This window comes from Nothobranchius furzeri, chromosome 11, assembly GCF_043380555.1.
Source record: "Nothobranchius furzeri strain GRZ-AD chromosome 11, NfurGRZ-RIMD1, whole genome shotgun sequence".
Lineage (NCBI taxonomy): Eukaryota > Metazoa > Chordata > Actinopteri > Cyprinodontiformes > Nothobranchiidae > Nothobranchius > Nothobranchius furzeri.
Window position 1 is genome coordinate 65,485,165 of NC_091751.1, and position 20,000 is coordinate 65,505,164.

Below are 20,000 nucleotides of genomic sequence, written 5' to 3' on the forward strand. Positions count from 1 at the left end.
AGCCTGCTGCCGTCATACCTGTGACAAACAGAAACACAGTAAGTGCACATTCAGGAGCTCATCACAGCAGTCCTACAGGAACAACATCTGGTCTTTAGAGAAGTCTAATCCTTCCAGGACCCCTCTGGCTAACCTAGCTCCAGTAAGAGGACAGCTGAAAGTTCTGATCTGCAGAGCAAACCCTAAACCATCCCCGTCTCTGTAAAGAGACTTTAAAGGGACTTTACGGAGTTTTGAATTTTTATGCTCGCGATTGCCCCCTCAGGCCAAAAGCGTAACGGCAGCTTCAATAGTAGGCTCGTGCACGAGGCACGCATGCTGTACGTGCACACTCCTTAAGGAAAATAACAGCTGAGATAGTCCCGTGTGTGGGTGTGGGTGTGTGTGGCCTGGAGGACAGAGGACAGGAGAACGCGCAGCTAATTAATTAAATAATTTGGTTCTGTAGCTTTCTCTTCAGCACAGCCGACAAAGGTTTATGATGGGTCAGTCCTCCTGCATGCTCAGATCATTCCCTTCCCTTGCTTGAAAAATTGTTCCAAAATGAAAGTTGAACCCACATCTTTTTTATCTGTGAATTCAATGCCGTTCGGCGAGTCTCAAATAAAAATTTGGGCATCTTACTGTAAAAAAATATACCATTAATGTAAAATAGAAACTCTAAATAAACTATGTTCACATCCAGAATCAAACCAGGACTTCAGCATGAGAGTCAGACATCTTTCTAGGTGAGCTAAAGCACCAGTGATGTCATTCGTATCTGTAACATTTATATCCTTGATGACAGCTGAAACAACGTCCAAAGAACGGTTCGGAGCGAAAATGGCTATTTTGTTGCTAATTTGCAGGAAATATCTAGAAGAAAGTTCTACAGAAAGTAGCTAAGGGTCCTCAGAAATGTAGCTAGCTTTGTCACTAGGCGTTAGGAACAGCGACAAAGTGGCACTGCCTCTCTCTCTGCTGCTAAAGCTACGGATAGCAAATGCTACGAGCGATGCCTGAGCGTGAACGCGCATGAAGCAGCCTGCTCGACCCGAGCATCTCTCTTTTTCTGTGATTTTACAGAAAAACTGGCAATCACAGTAAAAATGCCAGGGCTCATTCTACAGGACCAGGGCATTGCAGGAGAATGTATGAAGAAGAAATGTATTATTTCTATACATGTTCTGACTGTCAAACTTCCATAATGTCCCTTTAATATAAAGTTTAAGTACCTCTGCAGATTTACCTTGAACATTCTGGATGCCAGGTGTTTGTATGATGATGCACAATTGCAGCACCAGCTGAGGAGTGCTCTCCAGGAAGGTGGCCAGTAAGTGCAACATGCTGACATCTGCAAACTCATACACCATCATCCAGTGGTAACGCCACTGTTCTGCCTCGGGACTCCTGCGACTCCGGATTCCCAGGTAGATGATACGCAAGTATCTGGAAGAGACCCAAAATTGGGAGGGCTTTAACATCTATAGAGAATTACAGAGACATCGTCAATCCTGAGACAAAAACCTCATTACTGTCTCCTCATTCTCATAAGAAGGTTACAACGGTTAAACTGGGTTCTAAATCATCATGCAATTGACATTTTTCTCCTATTTTCCTTATTAGTTGTTGCAAACGGCCATCAGCTGGCCTTTCTTCACTCACGCTGCCAAACACGTCCTTATTAAATTAAGAGTTAAAAAAAAGATCCTCTACAAAATGGAATCATGTTCTGCCCTCAGAAAATGGAACATTCTCATGACTCAGCTATCTGATTTGTCACCAGTGCTCCTTATCACACCACCACTGTGGTGGGCTGGCTGTCCCTTCACACCTGAAGACTTCCGCATTGTTTTATTGTTGCTTATAAGACATTTTGGGGCGAGACACCTCTCTATTTGCCCCCCTCTGTAACCAAAGCCTACGTGACCTGCACCTGTCTGTTGCTGATCACATCTTACAGCCATTCCCGCCAACATTCTGAGACAAAAGGTTGCTTTGTGGCTTTTTAAAAGACCTTAGCTGTAGAAGTAAAGTCCAGTACTCGAACTCCTGAGGCTGCTAGACCGGGACCTGGTTGACGCTCTGTGTTGATCCGATGTTGACTAATTAAATTACTTAAAAAACAGCCTTAAGCGTGGAATTGTTATGATAATGCTTGTTTAATGTTGATTGCATTCCAGGTGAATGACAGGAGTAATTGCTAACTTTCCCATTCAAACGTCTTCACGCCACAGCGGTCAAAAACCTGTTTGCCCTTCCGGAATAGTGCCTGACACCAACAATGACATCACTACCTTTATTCCGACCAGTAACAATGACACGCCCACTTATCAATTAAGACATCGACACCAAAGAAAAGGAAACAACATATTTGGCTCCTACATTAGCCATTACAAACGGTAAACACACGCTATAGCATTTAAAATCAAGGTGTCTCAACTTCCTAATGGTACATAATTAGATGTCATTGTAGTTGATGTGTGTCTGGTGTCTCATAACACACGGGTCTCACTGTCATCGGATGGCACCCTGAATATGTTACCTTAATGATAACGTTGAGTTTGATTTCAACCAAACTACCAAAGTAAACTGATGTTTACAGATTTTGAGCAGCAGTTTCTGTGCGATGAGTTTAAATCCGTAACAGAGCCGAAGCTCCTGGAGCAGTTTGACATTTCTGAGCTGTAGCTCCGTGGGGTGCTTCGAAAACTCCTTTAACTCTGTGATGAGCAGAAACACCGCTATAAATAGAAGGTCAGTCACATCTTTCATACACTGACTGACTTGAGTGCTTCAGCTTACAACTGAATGGTGATGCTATCTTATCATGAAAAGACCAGAGAAGTTCTTAATGACGGACACACTGATGTTGTTAGGAACGCCACTGTCAGAATGCTAGACGAGTGAGAGTATTAAGTTATTATTTTAGTAGTCAGGAAATGTCAACCATGATGTTAGGGCACATGTTTAAGGTGTGGGACACTCGCTTAACCAATACATTTGCAGTGGTGGTGCGTGTGTGTGTGTGTGTGGGGGGGGGGGGGGCTCAGATGCTCCTCTGAATGTCAAGTCAGAGGAGAGCTTAACAGGATTTGGACTTTTGTTTCCTGATAAATGGACATCTCGTCTCTGATTGGCCAGCAACAACGCTACTGTACCAATGACTACGTTTGCTTTGCAACACTGATGTTTTATCTCCACAAATAACACAAACCTGGAGGAGTTCTGCCATGCGGTGGAGCTGCTAATGCTAACGGTTAGCTTCTACTTATTGGGACATTCTCGTCCGTTTCCTGGACGCTAAACCAACGACAGCCTTGCCCCTCGTGAGCCAAGATGGTTATGTAGCATAATACTTATTGATAAGCCAGATAAAAAGCAATAATAAAGGTGAAATCTAAACATTTCATGACAAAAAGTCAACTAATAAAATTCTGCACAGATATAAAATTATATTTTCAGCTAAATAAATATGTATTGTAACTAATGCTGGAATGAAGCTGAATCTTACATTTAGTAAATAGTTGAGTGTTCAAATAAAAACAAGTTTGACTGCTATCAGTCGCTCGTGTCACTAGGAACTTCTCGGACACCTGATAACGGTGGATTTTCTCTGTGACGTTTCCATAAGTTTATAAAAGCTGCAGATGATCAGCTATCTCCTCCGTTTCGTTCTCCGCTCTCCTGTCGCGGTTCGCTCAGTTTCCTTTGATGCTGAAAGGCTGGTTTCCCTCTAATAGCGATTTTTAGAGTAACATGAATTAGGCCTACATCATGTAATACCTCGGTGGAAAGCTCGTTTTATGTGCTTTGACCAACCGTTGGAATTATTTTAATTCAATTAGATAGTCAGAGGTTATGATCGGGAGAATCTCTCGTGTCCTCTTTTCTGTTTCAGGCATGCTGGCTCTGCTCAACACACACACACACACACACACACACACACACACACACACACACACACACACACACACACACACACACACACACACACACACACACACACACACACACACACACGGACGGACTCAAATGTTAATGCAAACAAAAGCTCTGCTGTTAAAATCCATCCAGTTGACTTGATGCAGGCAGAATAAAAATCTCACAGCTAGATGAGCGCAGACTCCTGCCGACAAGCAAAACGCCGGTTTCAGTCGTCTCCATGGTGACAGATTTAGAGCGACAGCAGGGACAGCCAATCACACGTTGGCATGACAAGGTAGAGCTAATCAGTGAGCTTGTGGGCCGGTCTAAGGGTTCAGCTGGAGGAGGCTGCCTCCACATGGTCCTAGTGCCTGATCTGTATCCAAGTACGGCAGTTTTGGGTAAAACCTGACGGAAGACCGGAAAATAGGGGTAGGTACTCAAGCAGCAGCCCCCCCCCCCCCCCCCCCCCCCCGCACGTGCCTGGTGATCAGAAGAGATTAGTTAATCAGATGAAGAATATTCCACACACACACACACACACACACACACACACACACACACACACACACACACACACACACACACCAGGCCCCCAGCCCCGGTTCCGTCCTACCTCCAGACCTGACCCAGTTGAACGATGTGGATGATGGACTGCCCGAACCAAACGCAGAAGTTGTAGTACGGAGACGGTCTCCTGGTGCGGCCGCCCAGCCCGGTGCTCCCGGTGGTCCGGCTGGTGGTGGACGCCTGCCTCTGTGTAGTGGTGGGGTTCTGATGGGCAGTGACGTCTCCGTGAGAGGTCGAACCGCTCAGCAGCTTGTTTCCATCCTGCTGGGAGCAGTCCACCTTGGAGTCGGAGCTGTCCTCGGTGCTGAAGTCATGAACGAACCACCTGAAACTGAAGAGCTGCACCGAGAACGACCCCAGAACCACGAAGAACAGCGTCAGACCGAACCACCCGTATTTCTTGTTGATGTAGTAGTGGGCCGACAGCCACACATCGGTACCGACATCAACGAGATACACGGCCACTGCGGCAACGACCCACAGAAAATCCCACACGGAGAACCGGTGCTGCTGGCCCACACGGAGGCAAGTCGAAGCGGATCCGGACCCCCCGCAGCAGCGGGATTCCCCGTTGACGAAGTCCCCATCTCCGGTACACACCGAGTCAGGCTGTTCGCCCGGGTGGAGCCCCGGCACCGAACCGGAGTGCTCGGAGTTCTGCAAGGGAGTGAAGGCCACGTCGCTCCTCTTCATCTTCAGAACCCCGTCCGATTTAGCAGCCATGACCCGAACGCAGCTTCTGTATCTGCTCCGTTCCTTCGCGTCGGTTCTCCGTTAGAACCCTGCCTCTGGCCGTCGAAACCGCTGCGGTTCTCTGCCTTACTGAACCGGATTAGATCCTCCACACCGCCGTCTGCTCATTATACACGATGAAAACCGAACATTGGGCCGAACGGAGCCTCTTTCTCGCTCTACCTTTACGGTCCATTTCACCGTAATAGTGGGACTGATGCCAGGATCTGCCAACCGAGCGGACCGGTTCGTTTGTCCGGTCACCTGTCAGTCATCGCTCTCAGCGGTCCTGATGCTGAGGACGGTGGAGGTGGAGACAAGAGCAGAGACTGGAGTCGTTCACTGGTTTCACAGCAGAGAACACAAACCATGACATCATCCCTCCTTCCTCGACCCCCACCCCTCACACACACACACACACACACACACACGCACGCGCACACACACACACACACACACACACACACACACACACACACACACACACACACACACACACACACACGAGAACCCAGACTGGTCCAGTTCTATGGAGCTAAGAAATGAGTTGTTAAATTTAACAAGTTCTTCTAAACCCAGTAGTAAACAACAAACCTTCACTTTTAATATAATAATTTAGGCAAATACAATTACACAGAAAATTAGACTTCAGTCTGTCTAACTTAATGCTGTTATGACATTTAACATATGCTATTATTTGAGTAAGTTCAGACTGATGCTGCGTCTGCAGTGATGCAGGAGTTGTACCGGTCTGTCGTGGTGAGGAGAGAGCTGAGCCAGAGGACGAAGCTCTCAGTTTACCGGTCGATCTACTTACCTATGGTCACGAGTGTTGGGTGGTGACAGAAAGAATGAGATCACGGATGCAAAGCGGCCAAATTGAGTTTTCTCTGTAAGGTGTGAGGGCTCTCCCTTAGAGACAGGGCGAGAAGCTCGGTCATCCGGGAGGGGCTCGCAGTGGGCCCGCTGCTCCTCCACTTCAAGATGAGCCAGTTGAGGTGGCTCGTGCATTTGGTTAAGATGTCTCCTAGGCCACCTGTTCTTACAGGAGTAATGATGAGCTGGCAATGCAGAGCGGAGCAAGGCAAAGCAACCCCACCACCCCAGACCCCAACCAGACGGCCAGCTTCCGCTCCTAGCCTACAGCCCCGGACAGCAAACCGAGAACAGAGTGAGAAGACCCCAAAAAGGCGTTATAGATAAGGAAGCTGCTTGTTTACAAAGAGCTGTATCCAGTCATAATCATAAAATGTTGAGTGAAAGTAGAAAGTGTACCATACCGTATCACTACCATATAGAACGCTTTTAACACAGCATTACATCCGACCAAAGCGCTGCACTTTAATAAAACAACAAAGGCAGAAAAATTCTCATAGATCATAAACAATTGAAAAAAACAAACAGTAAAAACCAAACAAGGTGGAACAACATGATACTAAACCACATTTTATAACTTGAACATCCAAGGCGGAAAGGAGGACGACAAAGTATGACTTAATGCTGAAGGCAGGTTTGTGTGCTAAAAGCCGGGCTTTAGTCGTGTGTTTTCAGATGTGATTTAAAAACGGTGATAGAGGGTGCTTGCCTAACCTGGAGAGGTAGTGAGTTCCAGGTCCTTGGGACTTAAAACGTGCCTTAGGGACGGTGAGGAGGAGATGATCTGGTGACCTAAGAGCATGAAGATGGTGGTGAAAATGCAGGAGTTTGCTCAGATATGGAGGAGTCTGACTGTTCAACAATTTGAATGCAAGAAACACAATTTTGAAATTGATCCTGAAATGAATGGAGAACCAATGGAGATTTAAGAACGGGTGTAATGTGCTGTCTTCTGTCAGCTCCAATCAGAAACATTGCTGCTGAAGTCTGGACAGAGCAGATTTACTAACGTTGTATAAACAAGAGTTGGAGTGGTCTAACTGGGATGTAATGAAGGCATGAATCACCGGTTCTAGAAAAGGGGCACTCAGTAAATTTGCCTCAGGTAGAAGCAGCACCTGATTTTGCTACTCACCTGAGCATCGGGTCCATTGTTACTCCAAGGTTGGAAACAGTAGAGGTTACATGAGGGGAAAGAGAGTGGAGGTTGGGTGACTGGGTCACCCTGTCGAGACCAAAAACAGTTACCGCTGTTTTAGAGTCATTCAGATCGAGGAAGTTTTCAGCCAGCCACTCCTTGACATCATGAACAATCAGAGGTTTAGTGAGTCGGTGGGCTTCAGTGAAGAATAGATTTGACAGTCATCTGCTTATAAATGGTATGAAACTGCATACTGTCTGAGAATGGATCCTAAAGGCAGAATGTAAAGGGAGAACAGTAACGGGCCGAGGATGGAACCTTGAGGGACTCCCCAGGAAACGGAGACCGACTGCAATGAGAAGCCATCCAGCAAGACCTTGAGGGTGTCATGTTATGTATCCCCTTGGTCTCCAGCCCCCTCCTGTTCGTCCTCTGCGTTCCTCTCATGTGTCCCCTTGTGTTCTCCAGCTCCCTCTAGGCTTCCCTCATGTTTCCTCCTAGTCACTCCAGTGTAGTTCTTATTGGTTTGTATTAGTCCTCCTCACCCCTCTAGTCATTAGTTGTTTATATTTGCCCTTAGTCTTTAGGTTTACTTATTTAGTGTTTTATAGGTTATGGTTTATCTCCCCCTCTGCTGAAGTTCTTTCCCCATTTAGTTTATTAATGGCACCTGTCTTACTTCTAGTCCTCACACCTGTCACCCGTTCTCCTGATTGCTCCCCTCTGTGTTAAAAACCCTGTATTGTCCCTTAGTGTTTGTTGGTCCGTTGTCAGCATTGTTTTGTCCCCCTCTTGGTCTCTGGTCCTCTGCTCATAAAGAGAGTTTTTGGTTTTGTCCTTGCAGCGTTTTGTTATTAGGTTTTGGCTTCCTGCCCTTTTGGATTTTTATTTGGTTTTTGTCATCCTTAATAAAGGATTTTACTTTTATCACCACTCCTGCCTCGTGTCGTTCTGGGTTCTGCATCTTGGGTCCTAACCTCCTGCTCTCAGCGTGACAAAGGGTCCTGTTAGAAAAATAAGACTTAAACCAGTCAAGGGCCAGACCTGCGATGCCAGCCAATGTGTGTAGTCTGGAGATCCAAGATGTTGCAATCGATCGTATCAAAGGCTGCAGATGGATCAAGAAGTACCGGAACCACATGGAACCCTGAATCCAAAGTCAAAAATATGTCATTAAAGACACAAACATGAGCAGTTTCAGTGCTATGCCAGTGTCTAAACCCAGACTGAAAAATCTCCATGACTTGATGGACATTTAGATGTAGTAGTAACTGTTCATGCACAAGTTTTTAAAGGATTTTAGAAAAAAATAGTATTTTGGAAATGGGTCAGAGATTAGAGTAGGCACAAGGAGCTTCAGCCAAGGTCAAACTACCATTAATAATGTGAAGCACATTTTGGTGTGGCAGGAACAAGCGCAGCAGCAGCAACTGCCTTGAGTGTTGTCAAGTAAAATCCACTCAGGAATTTGGGGAACTCCACAATGAGTAGTCTGAGGCTGGACTAGGCTCATCAAGAGCATCTACACATGAACCAGTCTTATGCATGGGATGGATGGATGGATGGATAGAGAGATAGATGATAGATAGATAGAGAGAGAGAGAGAGAGAGAGAGAGAGAGAGAGAGAGAGAGAGAGAGAGAGAGAGAGAGAGAGAGAGAGAGAGAGACATCAGGAGTATTCTTGATGTTTAACCTGGGTTAGGCTGTGCATTACCTGGCAGTAACAGCAGCAAAATAATCAGACATCTCATTCTTTATGGATTTTTTTGTTAACACGGTATTAACAGGCATGTGCAAACTTGATGCAAACCAGTTAATCATAGAAAAGATAGAAAACAACTGGCCAATTGAATGCATTAAAAAGCATACTGCAGGCCAATTACCCACTAAGATGGAAGCTAGTTGCTGAAAGCTGGTTTAATCAAGTAATATGTGACAACAGAACATCCTACAGAAGAAGAGAGTCTAGGCTGAAGGTCAGGCTGGTAGCAAGCCAGGTTGTATACAATGCTGACCCACATCCACCCATCCACATTAAGGGGACGGCAGTGGAGCGTGTGAGCAGCTTCAAGTTCCTGGGAGTCCACATCTCCAAGGATCTCACCTGGACTACCAACTGCTCCAAGCTGGTCAAGAAGGCTCACCAGCGCCTCTTCTTCTTGAGGACTCTGAGGAAGAACAACCTGTCCTCAGACATCCTGGTGAACTTCTATCGCTGCACCATCGAGAGCATCCTGACCAACTGCATAACAGTCTGGTATGGGAACTGCTCCGCCTCGGACCGGAAGGCGTTGCAGAGGGTCGGGAAAACTGCCCAGCGCATCGCCGGAGCACCACTTCCTGCCATAAAGGACGTCTAAAGGAAGCGGTGTCTGAAAAGGGCTAGGAAAATCATCAGAGACCGCAGTAACCAATCACATGCACTGATCACCCTGCTGCCCTCTGGGAGGCGCTACAGGAGCCTCCAGACTAAGACCACCAGGTACCGGAACAGTTTCTTCCCAACAGCTGTCAGACTCCTGAACTCTGCCTCCTGACATATGACAAACGTTATACTCATGGACTGCTTGTATTAACTACAGCCTGTACATACTTGTAGTCATAGAATATTCATAACATACTTCATACCGTGTACATTATAACATACGTAATAGATCCATTTCTGTAATATACTTACACATCTATATTGTTACTAATATATATTGTAATACATCTATATCACGGCTAAAGCACTTCTGGATGGATGCAAACTGCATTTTGTTGCCCTGTACCTGTACATGTGCAATGACAATAAAGTTGAATTCTATTCTGTTCTATTTTATAAAAGGCCAGACAGAGACCTGCAGGGCCCAGGTTGAGAAAGTTGGATGGCTAGGCTCAGGCTAGCTAGGAACCAGGGGGTAGAGACAAAGGAGGGTCAGACTGTGACCAGCAGGATCTGGGTTGCAGCTTGTGGAAGTTTGCATGATGCAGAATTCTGTAGCTGAACAAAAGGTAGAAGAGAACCAGCTGATTGATATGCCTTCTGACTCCACCCTAAGACTGAGGCTTATGTTGCTGACACTTATTGGACAAAATGTTGTGAACCATCTCCTTTCTTTTGCAACATCCTATCTCTGTGAGAAGGGCTTTTCTACTGTTGCTGCATCAAAAGCAAAGTACAGATCCCAGCGGAACATTGAGCAAGATTTAAGAGTAGCAATATCAATTCTGAAGCCCATAATTGAAGGGATGTGCAGTGCAAAATGGGCTCACTGCAGCTATTAAACCAACTGAGTACACTCATCACCGTGCTAAATATTTGCACATCTGTTTTGTCCTGTGAGGCTTCCTGTTCACTGGGGCGAGTTGCTTTGAAGTTCTTATACATCAGAAAAATGCAGTAAAATATGTTTGAGAAAATAGTGTTAAATAGAAAATACTCACACAGATGTAGCCGACAGCTTAAAAAGAATACTTGAATCAACACTTGAAATTATATAAAGGAATGGATTATGTCGTGTTGTACATTGTTCAAACCAAAAATCCAAACACATCTAGAGATGTTGTCCATTAAAGACGCTTGTCGTATAAGGTGTAGGGTTGTCACGATACTAAAATTTCAAACTCGATTCGATACTGGGAAAAAAACTCGATACTCGATTTCAATACTATTTAAAAACACCAATTTATTGAACAAGTTTATTCAAAAAATAACATTCCTCAATTTATATTGCAAAACTTCAATGTTAAGAATTAAGTGTGTAAAGTGCTTAAACCTTTCAAGTATCAGCATTTTTTAAAACGTGCGTACAAAAACTGGTGAAAGTTAACACTTTAAATCATGAATTGTCTCACTATATATACACTATTTGCAGAGTGATGTTTTGCTGCTTAAACTCTGTTTAAGGTGCATTTTTGTCATAAGATGTAACGCCATATGTTTTGTTCTGTACTTTTGAACAACTCTGTTGGTCAATAAAGGGAGAAAACGGATTTCTCCACAGTAGGACAAAGGTACATCTACCGGTAATCTTAATAAAAACAGATTGGGGCACGGCAGTGACGTCATTAAAAGCTCCGGTTAGATTAGCCGCGGCTAGTCTGTTCACGCCTAGAAATCCCAGACCCGTTCCAAACGTACTGGGGAATCATGTTAATGATTCTATTACGTCCCTGGCTCTCTAGGAGAGATGAGGAGGGGAGTAATAAAAGTAGTGTGTGGGTGAAATAATAATCAGAGTGTTGTGTCACTTTAAAACCAAGAATTTTATTACAAAAACGAAGCGAAAATTTACAACGAACCTAGAACCAATACTATATAAAAACAAAAGGAGCTATATTCAAAAGGGAGATAACGAAAAGCGCCACCCCTAGAAGGGGGTGGGAAGAAAACTGAGAATAATAAATATATATGTACACCAAAGGGGAGATCCTAAATCAGGTCAAAATGCCGGTCTGAAGTCAAACTACCACACGATCTAATTCCACATCCGAAAGTCAAAATGAGTCAAATATCAAAGCCAAGCAACCAAGTGAACAGCGAAGGAGGAGAAGAAGAATAGTGCAAACTCAGCCGAGTCTGCACTACCCCTGGACCTTCTCACTAAACTGGTGGCTGGGAGCAGCTTTTAACTGCTGCCAAGTGATCACTGATTTGGAACAGCTGGGCACCGGGAGACAGGCGAGACAAAGGCCACTGAGGCCATCTTGTGGCCAAAAAGGGGCAAGGCACGTAACAATTCCTAACAAAACCTTTCGACATGAAGATGTTTTGGTGCAGATAATGTCTTATTTCGAGGCTGCACCATGGGTGCCCGTCCGCACCCGTTATATGGATACACACTGACGGCGATTCGCCGATGGATCTAAATACCCCGGGGAATCCAAGTAGCACCAAAGTCGTCAGCGTGAGTTAACAAACGTACTGCATGCTAGAAAGTCCGGGTTGCAATAAACGGGAGTTTTCCTTTAAGCATGTAAGCGTGAATATACAACTACGTGTCGGACTTGGTATACTAGCTTAGCTAATACTAATACGTGAGCTCAAATTTGTTGGTGCAATTGGACACATTCTTACTAGATTTAATAAATTTCAGACACCTGTTTCATTTCATCATGCAGTTTGGGGTGTTGGTCTCTCAGATGCTTGGCCAAATTGGTTGTGCTGCTTGACATTGTAGCGATCTCTTTGTAGCACTCCTTGCAAACGGGTCTGTCATGGTCTGTTGCTTTCCCCGACTCATCAGCCTCGTATCCAAAGATTAAGTTGGGCTGTGAAGCGCCTCCCGAATTCTCTGTTGCCATTGTTAACAAAACTTGGATCGGAGACAACTCACGCGAATAATTGCAATGTAGCCATGCGGCGTCTTCTTCTTCTGTTTGTCCGGGAGGCAGAGGCTGCTTTACGGCATCTGGCTGTCGTGCGTGTCGGTGTACTTGAAGAAGGCTGAGCATATGTGAGACTAATAATGATATCGATACCACAGGGATGGAATATCTAATTTAGATACAACTTTTAGTATCGATTTATATCTAGGTATTGATCTTTTTGACAACACTAATAAGGTGTGGTGGTCACTTTTAAATTCAGTAAATGGGTGCTCAGAAGAAGCTGAGGCAGGTTTTCTTTGACATCAGAAGATTTTATTAAACTCATGGATACAGATCCAGTGCATCAGAACTGGGAGATTAGAGCCAAATGAGGATTCTACTCTCTCCTCTCCAAGTACCCTCTTTTTATCCACCGTCATCACAAAAGTTATAACCAATTATCCAATCTGCTCCTTGGAGTTGATGTCCCAATACATTCCTGAGATCAAGAAACGGCTGGGATCTTTACGATCCAGATCCGTGCCCCGTCCCAGGCTCCGAGGCTTAAGCGCCCTCATGTTGATCTGGGCGGACAGATATGCAATTGAATCCTGCAAGTCTTTTTTTTAGCTACATCGGCACAAAGTCTAACTTACAGTTGTGGTCAGAAGTTTACATACACTTGTAAAAAATATAATATAATGGCTCTACTGAGTGTCCCGTTATTTCTAAAACTCTGATTTTTCTCTGATAGAGTGATTGGAACAGATACTTCTTTGTCACAAAAAACATTCATGAAGTTTGGTTCTTTAATGTCTTTATTATGGGTTAACAGAGAAAAGTGATCACATTTGCTGGGTCACAAATATACATACAGCAACATGAACTAGCGATTTTGGTGACTTAGAAACGTGTCAGTGAACTGAGCTTCATAGCATGGCCTCTTAACTTCTTGTGAGTGATTATGAGTGACTACAGCTGGTGACTTCTCTTAGGTCAGGTAAGTAGGGCTTATTGGATACAAACGCCCACAAACGCTACAATGGGAAAGTCAAAGGAGCTCAGCATGGATCTGAAAAAGCAAATTATTGACTTGAACAAGTCAGGAAAGTCACTTGGGGCCATTTCAAAGCAGCTGCAGGTCCCAAGAGCAACAGTGCAAACAATTGTTTGTAAGTATAAGGTGCATGGCACTGTTTCATCACTGCCAAGATCAGGAAGAAAACGCAAGCTATCACCTGCTGCTGAGAGAAAATTGGTCAGGAGGGTAAAGAGTGAACCAAGAATCACCAAAAAGCAGATCTGCCAAGAATTAGAAGCTGCTGGAACACAGGTGTCATTGTCCACAGTCAAACGTGTTTTGCATCTCCATGGACTGAGAGGCTGCCGTGCAAGAAGGAAGCCCTTGCTCCAAAAGCGGCACCTTAAGGCTCGACTGAAGTTTGCTGCTGATCACATGGACAAAGATAAGACCTTCTGGAGGAAAGTTCTGTGGTCAGACGAAACAAAAATTGAGCTTTTTGGCCACAATGCCCAGCAATATGTTTGGAGGAGAAAAGGTGAGGCCTTTAACACCAAGAACACCATGCCTACAGTCAAGCATGGTGGTGGGAATATTATGCTGTGGGGCTGTTTTGCTGCCAATGGAACTGGTGCTTTACAGAGAGTAAATGGGATAATGAAGAAGGAGGATTACCTTCACATTCTTCAACATAACCTAAAATCATCAGCACGAAGGTTGGGTCTTGGGCGCAGTTGGGTGTTCCAACAGGACAATGACCCCAAACACACATCAAAAGTGGTAAAGGAATGGCTAAATCAGGCTAGAATAAGGGTTTTAGAATGGCCTTCCCAAAGTCCTGACTTAAACCCCATTGAAAACATGTGGACAGTGCTGAAGAAACAAGTCCATGTCAGAAAGCCATCAAATTTAACTGAACTTCACCAATTCTGTCAAGAGGAGTGGTCAAAGATTCAACCAGAAGCTTGCCAGAAGCTTGTGGATGGCTACCAAAAGCGCCTAATTGAAGTGAAAATGGCTAAGGGACATGTAACCAAATATTAGCACCGCTGTATGTATATTTGTGACCCAGCAAATGTGATCACTTTTCTCTGTTAACCCATAATAAAGACATTAAAGAACCGAACTTCATGAATGTTTTTTGTGACAAAGAAGTATCTGTTCCAATCACTCTATCAGAGAAAAATCAGAGCTTTAGAAATAACGGGACACTCAGTAGAGCCATTATATTATATTTTTTACAAGTGTATGTAAACTTCTGACCACAACTGTATTCCAATAGACATAAAGAAGTGTTATAGATAGGGTTTGTCTTTTCAGACGTGACACCAACAATCCACCGTCATCCCCGTAATGTAAAAGTCTGAAAGAGAGTCCAGTTTAAAGCTGGAAGACCATCCCATCCTGTCCACACGTGAAGGGAAATAGTAAATTCTTTATTTTTTGCGTGGCACCTTGTCACCAAGTGATACTTCCGCCATGAGTTTCTGCAGAGAAAAGAAAATGGTGGAATATGAACATCAGAGCATTCATTTAGTCTTACCCCTTCTTTCCACTGAGCCGTCAGCAGCACGTCTTACTCGTGTAAACTGCTGCTTGGCCCTTCCCACGAGACGCGAAGCAGCAGGGGAGCAGCTGTCACCGACCGAGCACAAAGTCACACGATTGACTTCGTCAAACACAACAACAAGCAGGAGAAAACTACAACATGGCTCCAAAAGGTTTGTGTTTTATGTTCTGTCCATTTTATAATCACTAATACAGACCTGAAAAACAAAGGGGACCGCTAGCTACGTGATAACTTCTCACGGGGCCGCACAGTTAGTAACTTTTTTTTTAAAGTAAAGCAACCGGAAGGCAGTACGTTTCTTTATTCTGAAAATCTCGGGAGCTTTGCTCCGTTTCCGCGTCCGATTTCCTGTCTTTTCTTCCCCAAAAATGTTGAACTTGACCCGTTTCAGAGGCGTTGCGCGTAGAAAATAGAACCGGTGCGTAAAGGCCGCGACATGCTGCTCCTGAGACGCGGCCGACTCGCGCTGCTGACGGCTCCGGTGGAAAAGGTTCTGTTGACCACAGCGGTTCCTATCAGCAGCTATGACGTGCTGCTGCAGTAACGTGCTGCTGACGGCTCCGGTGGAAAGAAGGGGTCAGACTGAATGGAACAAAGATGCTGAAAGCAGGTGGTTTTGTACATCATGAACACACTGTTCCAAGGTGAAAGGAACACGAATAACATCAAGTCAGTGAAACCCCTGGGATATTGATCTGGTCAGTGGAGTTGTTAATCAGTGTCAGCTGTTTTGATGATAATGGAAAGAGTTTTTAACACAAAGCTATTGCTTTCAAACTATCAGAGGTTTTTGAATCATAAACTTGAACAACTTTACATTGGAAAGCACTCTGTAGCCCTCTGCAAAATAGAAACTACACTTGACAGTTTTGTCATTCAAGTAGGAATACTAGTGGCAGGTCTCTGCCTGCTTTATGGCAATAGCTGTTTACTGTGTCAGTAGCTAAAATATAGGCTAGACGTTAGATCTATCAGTTCGCCCACTATTGATAAAATTGCAGAAGAAGCAGAAGAAGAGGACACAAAAGAAGCAATTTCCTGTTTTTTTGGCGTCATGTTTGAGCCTGGAAGTCAAAGTAAGAGAGTAATGTCTTTGGACAACACATCCTCACACCCAAAGCGTCAAAATATGACGCGTGTGACCAAGCGTCAATCCTAACCTTAAGGTCACAGTTACTGACCTTGAGGTTAGGATTGGGGTGAGGGGAAGGTTAAATAGTCGAATAATGTCCGTGTGACCACGGGCGTCAAACACTGACGCCAGCGGAGCCACGTGTCCCTGTGTGTCCCTGATCGTCGTCTCCTGACGCGCTGGGGCATCCCGAATCATCGTATATTGACGCTTGATCACACGCGCCATATTTTGACGCTTTGGGTGTGAGAATGTGTTGCTTTGGAGATGAAGCAATGAGCTAAACCAGAGTAAACATCAACATGGCCTAGCTACTACAGAGCTGATTGGTCTTTGAACATTTGATTTAATATGAACTTAGGTTCTTTGAACTGCCAGGGAAACACACACTTAATATAAATTCAGACAGAGTCAAGAAGATAGTTTATAAAAATGAATTTGATACTATCTTTCTAAACTAATGATGACAGAACAAATTACGATGAATGATGGTTGGACAAGATTAACTCATTCACTGCCATTGATGACTAAAGTCGTCATTTGCATTTTTTTACTGTTTGAGCATCGGAACGAGCCCCCGCGCTGAGAGAACAAACATCTCAGCCCTGAAGCCGATCTTCATCCGCATACATCACAGATCACATGATCAGGAAGCAGACCATCCATGTGTTTGGAGATCGTTTTGGGCCGTTCCTGTAAAAAAAAGTGAGGCGCGAACCGGAAAAGCGTCTGCCGATCACAATTCGACAACGGATTATGAAAGAACGGATAACGCTCGAAACACACGGCTTCTTCCTGATGTAAGAGGTGAGTCTCCTCTTTGTTTTGGTTGTTTTGGCATCGACATCATGCTAGCGCGCAACGTTGTGTGACTCAAAAAAACAGTAAAAACGGTGAGAAACGCTGGCAGTGAAGGCCGTTAGCGATCAGGAAACGGCTGGCAGTGAATGAGTTAATGAGACAATGAATGAAATGATGGAATGTAAGCTTAGATGTTTTGTAGCAAAACCTTATTAAGTATCTGAGAAAACTGATGTCTGGGTTGTAAAATCTGACTGTATGGTTTACCAAGCAATCAATTATTCATAAAACCGTCCCAAAGCCAGTGTGTAGATCTACAATTCTCATGTTGGAGGCTCTCGGCGGTCCAGAGGACAGGCAGCCAGGTTGGTGACGTCACCGGATGGATTGGCTACTGGAATCTCAAAGAGTAGCAGTTCCCTTTGAATTAAATTATCACCGGCCATAAGATGCTACCAGGGTCTGCTAGTTAGACGTTCCGAGTCTGTTGAGTTGTAGAGTCTGATGCCACGTGCAAGCGTTGCAAAGAGGCTTTGACCTCGAGTCAAAAGAGAGGATGGTCCCAAGTGCATTGCTTACCCAGTCGGCCGAACTGGGAGAACTGACTAGCCCAGAAAGTGAACTAGCCTTTATTATCTAGTGTTTACAAATGTAGACAAATCAGAATTTGACAAGTTTAAAGGGCGTTACCAAAATACCTCAGGCATCCCTCCTTCACTCAAACACTTAGAGAGGTTATTTCTTGATGTGAGGTAAACATATTAAACATTTATGTGAAGCAAAAATGTTTTAACCATTAATAAAAATATAGTGATGTGTGAATATACTGATAGATTATCATTAAATTAAACAATTACTAATCGGGTGTAATTTTTTTTTTATTATCTTTATTTCATTCAATAAAAAATAACACAACAGATACTAAACAATATTCATGAAAACACAATATATATTTGAATGAAAGGGAGCAGATAGAAGAAAAATCTTATTATTTCTACCCCCTTTTTAAACTTAAATATCAATTTATATTTGTGCAGTCCCTCACCAGTTCTTTCAGTCCCGTAACTGTTCACATTTGTTAATTATTATGTCCACATCAATTGTCCGTTGTCATATCCACTCAACACACGTGATTTAATGTGTAGACTGAACACTTTTAGAGTTCTTGACTCTTTCCATTCTCTGTCCAGGCAATTCCACAACTTCACACCATTCACAGATATACTCATTTCCTTCATTCTTGTTCTAAATTTAGGTTTTTTGAAGATTTCAAATCCCTTCAACGAATAAATGCTATCTCTCTTTTCAAATATATGCTGAATATTCTTTGGCAATGTACCTTTATTTGCTTTATACATTATATGCAATATTCTCCAGTTGACCAAATCATGAAATTTAATTACTTTATATTTTATAAATAATGGATTTAAGATCTGAAACAAATCATTACAGGAATAACATTCATGTTAACCCATTATTCATCAATGTATGAATATAGAGTACTTGACACATTATTAACCCTCCCACTGTCTTTATGCATGACCCCGCGAGGAAAGTTGACCGTTGAGCAGGGCTGATGGTTTATCCCTTGAGGTCCATGTGGCAGGGGTGAGGTGGTGCTCACTCCTCACCCCTGCCACATGGACCCCAAGGGATAAACCATCAACCCTGCTCAACGGTCAACTTTCCTCGCGGGGTCACACCCATTAGGACAGTGGGAGGGTTAAAACACTTTGGATTTAAATATTGTCCATTCAACAAAATATGATTACATAAAGTTAGTTATAATGTCATTTTATGAGCCAGGGAAGATAAACTTTATTCAAAGAGGATAGATAAGAAGTCCTGCATGTCTTGCAGCCTTGATGACTTCTGACATACCACAGGATAAATCTCCCAGTCTCAAGGGCATTGAGAAGAATCAATGAGTCACTTACTGTACGAGAGCTGGAGAGGGTTGTTTAAGGGCCTTAACCCACCCGCAGGACCATCAACTATGGGGCAGCGGTGGCTCATGGGTTAGGAGTTTGTCCTGTAGTCAGTGGGTTACTAGTCCGAATCTAAGTTCAAACCAAGCCTTTTACACGTGTCTGTATACCAGGGGTGCCCAATCCTGGTCCTCGAGGGCCGGTATCCAGCTTGTTTTAGTTTTGATTCTGCTTCAACACACCTGATTTCAATCAGCAGGTGATTAACAGGCTTCTGCAGAGCCTGATGAGATGCTGCACAGGTGATTCAACCAGTTAATCAAGTGTGTTGGAGCAGAAAAACCACAAAACCTGCTGGATACCGGCCCTCCAGGACCAGGATTGGGCACCCCTGCTGTATACGGTCCGTGTTACCTGATGAATGGTTTACAATTCAACATGTTTAGGAGTCTGAGTATGGCTGATTAATACAGTTTGAGTGTTTGAAGATACTGACATAAGAGGAAGTTAATAAAACAGGCTCCATTGCACTTTGACCTTGGCTCAGAACTGGCTTTGTTCTTTGTAATTTTTGTACAATACTAATAATAATTAATAGATGGATATACAGATCTTTATAAACAAATCAGACCCATTGTTACATCCTTTACTGGCATATGCAAACGACTATTTAGAGCTGCTGCAATGATGTTTCAGCTAAGCCCACGAGCTGTGGACCAGAATAGCTTTCAGGGTGTTTTTGACTCGAGTCTTCTGTTATCTTCTGGCATTCCTTCATTCCTAAAACATTACGCTGCATTGTCTTTTCATCAGATTGACATCTGATGTGTTTTCAAAGCGTTCCTTTTACGCAGTGTCGTTTAGTTGTGTTTATACATGTTTCCCTAATCAAGGTTGAAATGATTCAAAATGTTTTTTTGTTCTGCAAATCAACCAGATTCACAGTCTTAAATAATAGGTCAGCGCATCCAAAATAAGGCTAAATTATGTATGATGTCACTATGCATAAAACGCCAACAGATGACTGCAT

The 20,000-nt window shown here is 43.8% G+C and overlaps 2 protein-coding genes across 5 annotated transcripts in view; both read right to left on the reverse strand.

Moving 5' to 3' along the window:
• Positions 1–8,335, reverse strand: part of xkr4 (XK related 4) — a 17,597-nt gene extending 9,262 nt beyond the window's left edge. For both annotated transcript variants that reach the window (XR_008564550.2, XM_054747446.2), the window contains exons 1-3: positions 4,523–8,335; positions 1,229–1,428; positions 1–18 (exon numbers count right to left, since the gene is read on the reverse strand). The exon at positions 1–18 is cut by the window's left edge and continues 337 nt beyond it. Coding sequence is in view for 1 of the 2 variants with exons in the window: in XM_054747446.2 (XP_054603421.1) it covers positions 1–18; positions 1,229–1,428; positions 4,523–5,199 (895 nt within the window). In the remaining variant the exon portion in view is untranslated. The remainder of the gene's footprint in view (positions 19–1,228; positions 1,429–4,522) is intronic.
• Positions 8,336–12,829: 4,494 nt separating this feature from the next.
• The window catches only part of rnf31 (ring finger protein 31), a 75,060-nt gene continuing 67,889 nt past the window's right edge, over positions 12,830–20,000 (reverse strand). For all 3 annotated transcript variants that reach the window (XM_054747215.2, XM_015957568.2, XM_015957567.2), the window contains one exon: positions 12,830–15,026. In XM_054747215.2, coding sequence (XP_054603190.1) covers positions 14,976–15,026 — 51 coding nt within the window. In that variant the 3' untranslated portion in view covers positions 12,830–14,975. The remainder of the gene's footprint in view (positions 15,027–20,000) is intronic.